The 13,491-nt window shown below is 45.4% G+C and overlaps 1 protein-coding gene across 2 annotated transcripts in view; it reads right to left on the reverse strand.

The window, feature by feature from the left end:
- Nucleotides 1-2,975: 2,975 nt before the first annotated feature.
- The window catches only part of LOC126539049 (multiple PDZ domain protein-like), a 297,857-nt gene continuing 287,341 nt past the window's right edge, over nt 2,976-13,491 (reverse strand). For both annotated transcript variants that reach the window (XM_055075156.1, XM_050185759.3), the window contains 2 exons: nt 12,747-12,913; nt 2,976-10,864 (listed from right to left, as the gene is read on the reverse strand). In XM_055075156.1, coding sequence (XP_054931131.1) covers nt 10,606-10,864; nt 12,747-12,913 — 426 coding nt within the window. In that variant the 3' untranslated portion in view covers nt 2,976-10,605. The remainder of the gene's footprint in view (nt 10,865-12,746; nt 12,914-13,491) is intronic.

The following is a 13,491-nucleotide window of genomic DNA, read 5'->3' on the forward strand; positions in this document are numbered from 1 at the left end:
AATAACGACGATGCAACGACCACGACGGCGGCATCACGACCACGAGCACATACCTAGTGGCAACACGCTGTTAGACAACTTGGTCCACTGGGTTGGCGTGAGAGGACAGACAGACACTCACTCACTCACTCACTCACTCACTCACTCACTCACTCACTCACTCACTCACTCACTCACTCACTCACTCACTCACTCACTCACTCACTCACTCACTCACTCACTCACTCACTCACTCACTCACTCACTCACTCACTCAGAATGGCTTACCTACGTAGGCAAACAATGCTAGTCGCATTGAAATTCCTAAATCGGTTTTGCTGTAGTATGCATTTCATGATTGTGAAGATGCTAGAAATTCGGTGAGACTGAATTTTTCATGGACAGAAATAAATGGCGTCTAAAGGCGATATAACTGAATTTTAAAAAAATTTCCTTGCACGAGAACTGAACTTTCTACCTGTTATACCAGCGTGGGGACCTCGCTACGTCAGCCGTAAATCGCGACGCGGTGTTATTACAACTTCGATTTTCCGTTGGTCGGTTGGAACATGGCCTTATTGCGTTCATTGACCAAGTTCATTGAAGAAAACTGCAACAGTGCAGTTGGCCGCGCCTCGACAAAGCCCATTTACGCTTGGGGTTCCTATGCTCTCGCTTCTCTGCGAGCGTAGGGGACTAGAATAGTGAACAGGGCCAGTTGGGACACGTTCGTTGTGCAGTAGCGCAACGAAGAGACACGGACGAGGAGCACTTGTGTCGTCTCTTGGCACTCGTGTCCGTTCGTTGAGCTGCATGACATTGAGTGGTAGGGGGTCCTTTGGTCTTCCTTTTAATCAAGTAGAGTGCTCGGTGCACTCAACTTTTCACGGCGCAGCCGCGATACTGTTGGGCTAGTTGGTTCGGCATAAAGCTATCTTCCAGCGCAATATCCCCCACCGCACAAAGCTCTAACGAAGGAGGAAGCAACGAGTTGGCGCAGATTGCAGACAAACTCCTTCCCAGATTTATACGTCCTAAACAAAATGTACCCAACACAATACAGAGACATCTGCCCATGGTGCGGGGCCACACCCACTCTATCATGTCACATGGGAATGCAAACACAATCAGTCATTCCACCAACACAATAACCCGAGTGCGGAGCAATGGGAGAGTCGGCTTACCAGCTGCGAGCTCACGGCCCAAAGGGCCTTAGTGCAGCACGCTAGTGAGGTAGCTAGGCTCAGTGGAGCCCTGGAATAGGGGCCCACCCTTGCCGGAAGAGGCTCCAAGTCGCCGGCACCCAAGAAGACGACGGAGACCTCGAAACGCTAAATCCTTGAAAAAACCAAATAAAGTTTCTCTCTCTCTCTCTCTCTCTCCAGCGCAAAAATGATGCGAGCGTCCACTGTTCATATTTTGCAGAATCGAAGAATAATCAGAAATTGATAGCGCTCTGTGTTGTCTATGCGGTTGTTTGTGCTACTGCGCATTAATATAGCATGGTCAAGGTGTGGACCAGCGTGTCATTGGAGTACGGTATCACGTTACCGGCAATTCCAGTTCCCGTGATGGTGTCCGGCCTCCTGTTTAACGTCCGAAGCCACGCTGCTCTTGCGGGTATGCTTTGAACTGTTGACAAAGGGCGACGTGTTTACTTGTTACACAGCCTCCGGAGGAATTCAGGCTACGCGCAGGCGCGTCTGCGGTGTGCAGGCGTTTGGCGAGTTGCGCCACCACAGACCCGAGCTACGCACAGGACGGTACAACTCCTGCCGCTCGCGAAATAGACAAGAATGTTTTGTTTTACAGAACTCCACCGAATGCGCTCATGTTTAATTCGCCAGTTTGCGGTGGGACTCGTACAGTTTAACATGTAACGCGCACATTAACCTAGTGAAAACAAATCGCTCGTAGTACATCCGAATCGTGTCCCAATGTCCATGCACCGCGTTTCGGAAACAAATAGGGCGTCTGCCGGACGTCCAGTTTCAGGTATCCTACCAGGGACATACGAATAATATTGCACGGGGACCTTTTCTTTGGCATACGCGTGGTTATTCGTCTTCGAAGAGGCTGTTGTCTTTAAGTTTCTTTGTGATGGATTTATGTTTTCTCGCATGTTCGAATTACGATTAGAAGCTATCATGTCTGCAGCTCCTGTGTACGTCATACTTCGCGAATTTTTTCTGACGCAGTTTACGTTGAAAAGTTTAGTCAGTTCGATGAACCACTTGCGTGTGTCGTAAGTCCTAGAAGGATGTCGAGTATGCTGCGCTTCCGCTCGCGCACGTGCGCAACATGTGCACACAGCGTATCTATTCTTGATTTCGTGGGTGCTCGGACCGTTGCACCTGTCGCACAGCGTGTGCTTCGAACACAACATACATTATGGCGAACGCTGTGCAAAAGGCCCTGACACATATCCGTAAAATGTAACGCGGCATGTCCCCATAACGTCCTTCGCGGACATGCAAGGGATGTCCGCAGGACACGGTAAATGCGGCCGAACGAAGGTGAAAGGTGCGGCCGCAGGACGTCTTCGACGGATATCCTAGGATATCCACGTCCTGGCAGTGAATGTCCACAGGATATCCACATTTTTGACGGATATCCTAGGATATCCACGTCCTGGCAGTGAATGTCCACAGGATATCCACATTTCTGACGGATATCCTAGGATATCCTAGGATATCCACGTCCTGGCAGTGAATGTCCACAGGATATCTACATCTTTGACGGATATCCTAGGATATCCTAGGATATATCCACGTCCTGAAAGTGAGTGCTCATAGGATATCCACATCTTCGACGGATATCTTAGGATATCCACGCCCTGGAAGTGAATGCTCATAAGATATCCACATCTTCGACTAGGATATTCACGTCCTGGCAGTGAAAGTCCATAGGATATCCACATGACGTCATTGTTGTTGCTGTGAAACTCGAAAATTTGGTATCATGGGCCCCATTTAAGGATTGTAGGTCGAAAGGCATTGAAAAAGAATATTTCTTTATTCACTTCGTTACAAGAGCAGTAAGCGATAAACGCTTCCGCCGAATACGTTGCGCACTTGCGACCAATGAGAACGAAAACGGCATTGCGCGCAAACAAACCGAGGAAGCGTTATTGCTCGAAACGGACCGCAACTGACAAAATTTGTAACAACTGTTTTCGTTTTTTCGATGAACACAGTATGCAAAATACAGCTACACAAGTCTGTCGCCTTGTTCTAGCATGTATAGTACTTGCCATAGACGGCGCTTAGGAAGATTATAGTTGTTTTCAACGCCGTACGTTGCGAGTTACTGTTTTTGTTCGTGAGGCACTGTTTTTACGGGCATTCATTTATTTATGTGCATGCGCTTTGAACCACTGCAAAGAGGAACAGCTTCAATATTTAAGATCTGCTTTCTGGAGAAGGAAATAATTTTCTCTCTGTACTCTGGTACACAAATCATAAAGATAGAAAAAAGTATTTTCTACTAGATACTGCCGTCGGTATGTTTCCAAAAAATGAGTTTAGGCGGTTCCTCCGTTTTATTCATTTCATGTTCCCTTGCGGGGACGCATCATAAAATATTAACCAATAGAACTGTAATTCAAGCAAAAAAAATAGTGGGGACACGATGCAATACGAACCACTGTCACCTCGATAAATGAACTAGTAAATGCTCTACTGCACACAAGCTTTTACAAGCGCACAAAGTTCACTGCAAAGAACGGCACAAGCAAACTACGCGAGCACTGAACAACACGGACACAAGTGAGCAATACGATGACACTGCAACAAGACTGACGTGGCGTGGAAAAAGAAAGACTAAGGGGATAGCAAAGAGACAACTATGTTTTCATCATAAGGATAACAGAAGTGTCGGTCTAATTACGCACGGACACAAACAAGCGAAAACTAATCAGTTCCTAGAAAACAAAAGCAAGAACAAAAACGAAAAGACTGACTGGAGTGCTACGCAATATTAAACCCACATGTATCTAACGCGTCAAAGAATTAAGCTGTGGCCTCCGAGATCGAGGTCACTGTCCTTGGTCATCTCGGAGGCTGCGATTGAGCGGCGTCACAAAACGATAATGGCGACGGCTATCTCGTGATCCCACTGTTGTGCGATGTTTGATCCACTCACCAGCTGCCTAGCGACTGCCCTATCTCGGGTTTCCATTCAGAAGTCAATAAATGAAGCGAATGAATGGTCAAACTTCATTTTGCACAGCAAGTAGGTATATAACATTGGTGTAGTAAATATATGCTTGAGGAACTGGCGTGTAACGCACAAAGAAAATGACCGTGTGATGATCGCTTTCTGGTGCGGGCATCTTCATAGTTCCTATTAAAGCCCTTGTCTCCGTTGAAAAGACGTCATTTCAGCGCCTACCTTTGTGAGGCATTCATATACAAACGGTGTAAATTTTATATCTAATGCAACTTTATAAGCGAATTTCTATAAGTCTTTTATTCAGTAGTTCTACAATCGTGTTGAAACAAGTGTCGAGAAACGTGCAACGTTTTGACTAATTACTTCGGTTTGTACCAACTTGTGCTCTATTGGGTAGCGAGGTCACTTCGCCGATGAAAGGACCCGGCAAAAGTCTTGTTTTGTCTTTGGCAGTCTCATTTAGACGCTTTGTGTTGTCGTCGGAGAGTAATTGACAAGTTGCTTTGTACGGTAGAGGATAGTGCTTTCATCAGTACAGCTTATGTGCTCCGGGCTTCACTGCTGTTATATTGACTATTTTAAACCTTTCTGCAAATCCACGTCTTCACCTTGTTCTCTGTCAGTTCGTATTTCTCAATCAGTTCCTCCATCATCGAAATCGCTAGCATGAATAACGGCGAGCAAAACTGTCTGCACAGCTCAATACAAGCTCAGTTCGCTTAAAAAGAAAAAGAGAAGAAGAAGAAGAAAGAAAGAAAGAAAGAAAGAAAGAAAGAAAGAAAGAAAGAAAGAAAGAAAGAAAGAAAGAAAGTCAGAATCAGCTTCGTGTATTCCGCATAAACATTGCACCATCGGGTCAGCGCTAATAAAATTTAATCACGCCTGCCCACCGCGGCGTAACGGAGACTGTGGCGTCCCGCTGTAGAGCACGAAGTCGAGGGTTCGAGTCCCAGCGTCGGTGGCTGCATTCCCCTGGGGGCGAAATGAAAAAAAGAAAGAAAGAAGAAAACTCTCCTATACTTTAATTTGGGCTCAGGTTAAGCAACCTTAGATGGTCAGAATGGATCTGGAGCCCTACACCACGGCGCCCCTGGTAACCACATGGGACGTTAGTCTCCTCGAATTCATCACCGCCCGCAACCTGCTCTGCGGACAATACCAGTGCGTGTTTTTATGCGCGCGCTCTCTCTCATCGACGCCGTCGGTCCTTGTTTGTCACGTTACTACGTCGATGGAGGACGCTGCAATAATTTACAGTGTCCACCAAGAAATGCGCTCGGCGAAAGGAGGGTCCCGATCGTACGAACGGACGGCATCTGAAAAAATTCAGTTATCACATAAGGGGCGAAGTAGGCTTTTCCACATTATGATTATAGTTGTGGGGAAGCACGCTTTCAAGGCTGTATTTCTTTATTTAGCTGCATCGTTTGTGAAAGGGAATTCGTCGCAGCCTTAAAAGCGTTAACCTCGTTTTTTTTATAGAGTGCGAACGCCTGGGAAATGAAGACGGCCGCAACATGATCTTCGTAGCGCAAAGACTCGACAAGAGACGTACGCTACAGCAGCGCTCATGTTTCCTTTCCTCTCGTTCCCCTCTGTTATCTTTCATTTTCGAGTTTTTGCGCTAAAAGGATCGCGTTAAGCAAAAGCCAACCCGCCCAAGAAGAAGTTATCCTGAAGAGGGTCACAGCTTCGCTAGAAGGTGCTGCCGGGCCCGGTAACGAAACTGAATCGGTCACGTTCCGTGATAGCAGGGTATATCGAATCTTCAACCTGAACGTCTGTCCTTGTGCTCTGTATAGGTAGATCTCCGAGATAATTTAAAGCATTAGACGGTAGCTAAAAGCAGCATAATACACTAAAATTGTTGTCCCCATCGAACTCTTGTCAGGACGTTCACTAAGGACAGAAAAAACAACAACTTTTTTTTACACCTTATGGCCGTCTACAGTTACTCAAAGCCGGATTTGAGCAACTTTTCTTTTGAACACTTCGCTTTTAAGCGCTCAAATTTACTTGGCGGCGAACTGTGTTTCGCTGGGAATTCCTCCAGCGAAACGCTTCAGCACTCGTCCTTAGACTGTCCAACTTTCTTCGGTGTGCTGCTGAGTAAATTTCAGCAATATTGCAAGAGCTGCGACTAAGAAGAAGCTTTAGCTCGGGCCCAGCTGTGATGCCGCCTATTCAGACATATGTAAAACACAGAAACACTTTCCTTAGATAACCTCTGGGCCGATTTTAAGGAGGTTTGTTGCATTTTAGAAAGAAAGTTAAATTGTAGTGGCTGTTGGAAGCAAAATTTTTCATTTAGGATCTCAATTTTTTTGACGAAGATCTTAAGCGAACTTAAACGATCTTTTTACAAAGGTTGTTTCAAAAGGAAACCCGAAGTTTATAAATTTGTGCCTCCGAAGCAACAACAGATGTCGCTGCTCTGGAAACTGCATCCGTTAGAGCGCCTAAAGCGGACAAATTTGATGTATAAATTTGTGGTTTACGTGAATTTATTACACTGTTCAGCAGGTTGTTGCAAACGTTAAGCTCGCATAAGAAGAGTATATTGCAGAGCACTGTAGAACGCAATCAATTTTGTCCGTTTTAGATGTACTATTAGACGTGATTTACAGAAATGTGATATCATTTTCTTGCTGCTTAGTTACGGAGTTGTAAAATAGGTAGTTTTGTTTTCTAAAAATGTGCGATTTCCGGCAAATTTTCATTAAAAAGAAAATCGATGTTCTAAATGAAAAAATCTGCTTCCAACAGCCACTGGATTTTAACTTTTTCTTTTTAAATACAACAAACTTCCTCAAATTCACTGCAGTGGTTGCCGAGAAAAATGGTTTCTCCTTTCCCATGTATTTGGATAGGAGGCCGCCGACCTAAATCTTCCTCTTAATGATATGTTGTTTCCGAAAGGTTGCGCGTGAACTCTATATAAGGCTCGCAAAGCTGTACCGGAGCTTTTGCCAATCACGGGACTAGACTTGTATGCAACGCTAGTGCTCTGCGTGTGACTGTGTGATGTATTCTTTATTCTCCTGTTTTTTTTTCTTCTTCTTTCTATCTTGTTTTCATTGCTCTGCAAATGGGTGGGCGTGGTGTCTCTTTTAGGAGACAATTGCTAGCCCGTTTTTCTTTCGCTTTGTTATGCTAAATAATAATAATAATAATAATAATAATAATAATAATAATAATAATAATAATAATAATAATAATAATAATAATTTCTGAACAGAGTGTGGGAGTTCAGTCTCGCCGCTAACGACGTTGGGTAACGATCGTAAGTACAAATGACTTGTAAGATCACAAACGCAGTATGGCATTACTTTTAGCTTTGCATGAATGACTGAGAAAAGGCAAAAAAAAAAAAGGGTAATTCTCTCTGGCTCTAATACGCTTGTCTGATAACGGAAGCTCTTCAATATCCCACCACGCTGATGTTCACGGCTTTCTTTCTTCCTTTCTTTTCTTATTATTTAAAATATGAAAATGGCTACGAATGTCAGGGGATGAAATTTCACGCCAGACAGCGGGCAGTTTACTTTCGCCGAATTCTGCACACAGAAGCAATTTTCTATTTTCAGAGCAAGTAAGCTGCTCTTACTTTTTAAAATCGCATCCGCGTTTTGTCGGGCGAGCTTGACAAAAATAGGTCGATGTAGTACACCTTTCAGTTCTTTACGCATTGTCGCCCAAATCCCGACTAAGAAATGCGTGTCGGCGTACATTACGAGAGACTGCACGACTTTCTGTCTAGGATATTTACGCCCCAAGCGCATGAAATTATTTTTTTTTCCCGAGAAGCTGTCAAGTCTTCTTGATGAATGGGAGCTCCACCTTAGGATCGATGCTCGACGTGATTTTCGACGTTTTCCGGTCGTCCTATTTTTGATATTCGACGCTCTGTGAGCAGAAGGGTTACTGTGGTATTGGAAGGTGGCATTGCAACACTGTTAAGACATGCCTTTGTAAACACTGCTGATCAACGAACAACGTTTGCGGGGCGGACGCCGGGGAAAATTCAAAAGAAAAAAAGAAAAGGAAAAGAAGAAGTGTTTGTTTTTTACGTAAATTATCTTCTGAAAAGTTTGCTTTCTACGCTTTTCACTCTTTCAGTCGTTTTGAAAGCAATGCAAGACGACGCACTCGCTACGCGATTGTCTGTCACACAGTTGAATGGATACGAGACGGGTCAGAAGCACGTGGTCGATATTTCGGTTATTGAAGGCGCCGTTTGGACTCGCATGTCACCACTCGCGACGACAACGGAAAATTGACAGCGTGCACAAGCGGCAGTGCGAACCGTGACATGACGTAGCCATGTGCAAGAAAAAAAGAAAGAAAGATAAATAAAGACCTATTTGAGACGTTTTCGAAAGTTGAACCTCTAGATTTAAAAACAAAGCAAGACAAACCAAAAACTAGAAGATTGTGCTGTAGAAGCAGACTTCGGCGTTTGTAGAAAGCGTTCGAGTTGTGGCCCGCTGATTGAATGTTACGGCCTTTATCTCATATATGCGACACTTTCGCTGTCACTTCCTCCGAGTAATCTGCACCGAAAACTCAGCTGAGATTGACGCACAATAGCAGCGAGACTCTGCTGGTGAAAGGGGTTGGTCATAACTTCTGCTGTACGAGACCCTGATGTGCTTGAAACATTGGCGCCTGAGTGTTTCATTTTAATTATACTGTCAAATGTGCTGTCAAAAATATCGACTGTATATTTTGCGCTGTGCGACTTGCCCTCAAAAAGCAGTGCCAAACGCTTTTTTTTAGGCACAGCTAGGCAGAAACGTGAAATGGTGTAACCGGAGACTTCTTGCTTTTAACTACTCCATATGGATTCCCCCGGTAAAGCTAGCGATCTTTAGCAATAGCGGTGTGTACATACGTTCCTGTGCGAGTAACCAGTCAGAGGCAAATAGCGTTTGGTACATCCACCACAAACACATCAATGGAGCAGATCACTTCGAACGCGCCGGCAAAACAGTGTTCTACACAGCGGCAGACAAAACATTCGAAATATTTGCTCGAAGCAGGAAGTACATCATGCTGAGTGCACTTCGAAGCATTTTTTTAAAAAACTTTTTCACTGCCTCTGAAGTTGCAAAAGAGATCACGAGGCCTCAAAACCAAGTTAGAACATGTCACAACGTTAACATTTAAATATTGTAACCATTGAACACTGCGGGTTTGGTTCGATAGCAAGCTTGCGTGGTGTTGCGATCTCAACAAGTCAGCATATCGAATAGTCTGGTCTTGTGCACCTCGGAGAATATTAAAAAAAGTGCTCGTGAAAATTTGTCGGTCACCATTCTATTTGAAATTGAGGAGTTACGTGCTATTCTTGCTGAGATAACTCTCAGTAGGAATTCTCACTCAGATGGTGTTTGGTTTGTAATCTGTCAGATAAGGTCATGTACAAGCGAATTCTCGAGAACTGTAGTTTCAGCTCATTGGTGGCGTTCAGCGCCATCTTGCATATTAGCGTGATTTGCGTATGTTTCATTCTGATGATACATTTATATTTAGTATACTGACAAAAATTTTCGCTTTCCGTGAGCACTGGATATTTTCTTTATCACACCGTACATTCTTTAAAGATTGCGACTCGCAGGCGTTGCAAGGTAGCGCGATCGCGATATAAGGGTTTAAACAGTATTTACTGTTTCCACTGTTGATATGAGCGTCTCGAGCACTTAAATCGAAAAACACACGGCCGTATCAACCTCTGGAGAGACGCATATGCCTTCGGTGCTGAATCGACGGGCTTTCCTTTGTTGTGAGGAAAGGCACGATGCCACAACAAAGCAACAATGCGCCAGTCTCGGCACTACACTGAGTGCTTCAGCCGAGTCACTTAACACACCAGTGGTTGCAACGGTCGTGCGTTCTGACACACTGCGAACAATCGTGTGATCTACCGCGAAACCTGCAGTTGCCGAAATGGGTAGCAAACGCCGCCTGCGAGCGTACGTTATAGCGTTGCATTCTCAACCCAAACTGAACGTTGCACAAGAGACGCAGCTAAGCCTCGGTCGCTCATGTAATCCCGAGTGCATCTTAGGCGCACCTGGCGGTGCACCTGCCGTATATATAACGAGGGACACCTCTTTTACCACGGTACGCTGTAGGTCCTTGTACACGAGGTTCACCGAAAAAAAAAGTCACCACAGGTCATCACTTTTGAAGTCTCACTATAGTGAATCGGAACCGCGGCCTCGAGCTCTTGTGATCCCGGGGTTACTTCGGATATCGTCCAACAGAGGTCGCCACAAGCGCTCGGTGCACCAATCAGCTTCGAGGAACGAGGCTCGCTCCGAAGAAGCGCCGAACCCTCCAACGGCCGAGTCCCAAGGCGAGAATACCCGACGGCATCTTTCGTGTCCTTCTGATTCGAATCAAAAGAAGCGCCGAGGTTCCGGACTGCACAACGGTGGACGCCGTCTCTCAGCAGCTGGTGACCATGATGCTGGGCACACCGGAAGCACTGGGCGACGTGGCGTCGTCCAGTGACGTAGTCCGGGCGACGCCGCCCGAGGGCCGCACGTCTTCGGCGACGATGCTGAGCCGGGAACGGCGCAGCGAAGAGCTCGGGCTCACTTCTCTCGACCGGGAGGCCGGTCCGCTCGGGGAGCTGGTGGCCACCAGCATGGAGGTGACGCAGTTGCCCAGGCTCACCACGTAGCTCTCGCTGCTCAGGGGAAGGCTGTTGGCAGGGGAAGGCACACATTTATGCGTTGTTGTCACGTGATACGATATGCATATCTATAAACTTAGGCGGCGCTGTGACGCGTGGATCAGAAAAGGAAAAAAAGGACTATTTCCTTGATGTAATGCAGCGATTTGGGCTTGTTGGTAAGACATCGTGAGGTTTATATCGCGTGAAAAAGACAAGGACGAAAGGAAGACGTGACAGGAAGACGTAGCGCCTGTGTGTGTCACGTCTTCCTTTCGTCCTTGTCTTTTTCACGCGCTATTTCCTTGAGCCTTTTACTGTATATTGTGAAGCAAACAGGGAGGGAAAAGAACGGAAACCAAACTTCGCTTTTCTTGATCCCCGTGTGAAGCGCTGATGTGCAGTTGTGAGCTTAAATAAATGGACCACGGGCTCACCGAAAACAACAATTTATTTTCAATTCAAGCCCACAAACTGAAATTAACCAGTGCAGTGGAAATTTCACGATGCCAAGTTTTGAAAGCGGTCCTCTGTTTCACGTTACGTTCATAAGAGGAGAATCTTAAAATTTGTCTTTATCCCAGAATCTCTCACCTGTACACTTTTGCTCAGAGGAGTACAGTCGAAATGCAGTACTAGCCGACCCAAACCGCCAGCCATGTCCTCAAAGTTACCGAGAACTGAAACTCTGAAACTAGCAATAACATTTCAACTCACTAAGTTGCAAGAAGCCGCTGCAATACTCCACGGCAAGCATCATGACAGGGGGTGTTACGTAATAGCAATAAAACGAAAAGAAAGGACGAAATAAAAGAGAAAGAGGGAGGTTTAGCAGAAAAATAAATTGGTTTGCTACCCTACACCAGAAAGGGAGGAGAGGAGGAGGTAGAAGGTTAAGAAGGAAATACAGAAACGTAGCACATACACGCGATCACTCTCGCCTGGAAACAAATAAAAAAGTAAAAAAGCAAATAAAACAAATGAGGTTGAGGTGCAATTCAAAATTCACTGTATGAAAATTATATACAGAAGATTTTAAAAGGAAGTTGTCTTTGAAGGTGTGGTGTATCCTCTTGTGGGCTTTGGTCTAAATGTCTTTTTTCCCCCCTGTAGCCTGATTTTGAATGACGACTAGCCTGCTTTTTATTTTTTGCTGAATTCGCCATAGGACTGGAATGATAACTGGGAACATGAGTGATTGCATTTAATGTCGTGACTTGTTGTTTCAGGTTGTCTAACACTGTATCCCCCTCCTGTAGGCGCCAAGCATTTGACATCAACAGCAATGAAACCAAGAACAGCATCATTGGCTACGAGGAGCGCAGTGAGTGATTTGCTTGAGTGAAATTGGAAATGTTGGAAGCTATTGGCGTCGCCGGCACCTCTGCAAGCAAAAAATTTTTCAGTGATCAAAGAATGATAGGGGGTGACATGCAAATCGTTCCGGCGATGACGCACATTTCGTAAACGTGCTCTTACTGCCAATACACACAAACACAAAGTGGCCCATTCTGCAACTAAACAGAAGTCAACTAGTCGAGTCAACCGAATGATACAAAATAAACTCGCCACGACATACTAAATCTTACACAGAGGCAGGAAAGGAAAGAAAAAATTGCCACCCAGCCGACAGAAGGCGAAACTTAACTGATAATCTTAATTTTCTGAAAAAAAAAACAGGTTTTTTTTGCAGCTTCGGCTACTGTCAGACGGATGACAATTCTTTTTTTTTAATTTCACAATTTTTCCTCCATCTTGCGCGCTTGAGAGCCAATATCATTTTCAGTAAAGGAGGTTAATAAAGTTCTTGAAACTTTAATAACCCGCACTGCACTAGTTGAGCAGCGATAAGCTCTACGAAGGCAGCGTATCATCAGATTGGGGAGTCCATATAGGCGTTTTGAAGTGTCACCTGGGCCTCTGTATCTGGAGCTTCTCCTTGTTGTTTCCAGTGTACGAGGACCACGTGGAGGTGCGCGTTCGGAGGCTTTGTTGTGCTTTCTTTCGGGCCCACTCTTGGATGGCCGTGTACAGGCTGGGCACCCGACCCAGAAGCAGCACGATGGCACCGTCCAGGTTCTGCACAGATGAGGGGAGGGGGTGTCGTGGTTTCGAAGTTAAAAGGGCACTAAAGAGAAGACTAGGTCGAGCTAGATCGGTAGATTAGTCCTCTATAAGTCTATACCAGCGTTTTTCTTTATGCCAAGGTATCACTTTGTCGCGTGGAAAAATTGCCGCCGGAAGGTCCGCTGTCGTTGCTCCTCAATTTGAACCGCCCGTGCGTAAAACGGACAAAGTCGACGTAATCTCAGCGGGACCTTCCTCGTTGCCGTTCTCTATGAATCCGCCAGTGCTGACGTCACACGAAAGGCACAGTTGTTGACAACAGGTGGCGCCACTTTGATTTTCCGTTTTCACCTTTTTCTCGTTCACGAAAGCTCCGGTCTCGCTACAAATGACGAATTTGTAGCGAGACAAAAGCTTTCGTGAAAGATTCGGCTTCTGAAAGATTGGGCTTCTGTAATAGCGAATGACAAATTTGCTCTTACAGAAGCCGAATCTTTCAGTCTACGTCGACTTAGTAGTTTCCTTTAGAGTCCCCTTAAAAGCGATCGAAAACGCCGCGGCTACAGGAGTCGCCGACCGTGAAAAAATTA

The sequence above is a fragment of the Dermacentor andersoni genome, chromosome 11 (assembly GCF_023375885.2).
Source record: "Dermacentor andersoni chromosome 11, qqDerAnde1_hic_scaffold, whole genome shotgun sequence".
Classification (NCBI taxonomy): domain Eukaryota; kingdom Metazoa; phylum Arthropoda; class Arachnida; order Ixodida; family Ixodidae; genus Dermacentor; species Dermacentor andersoni.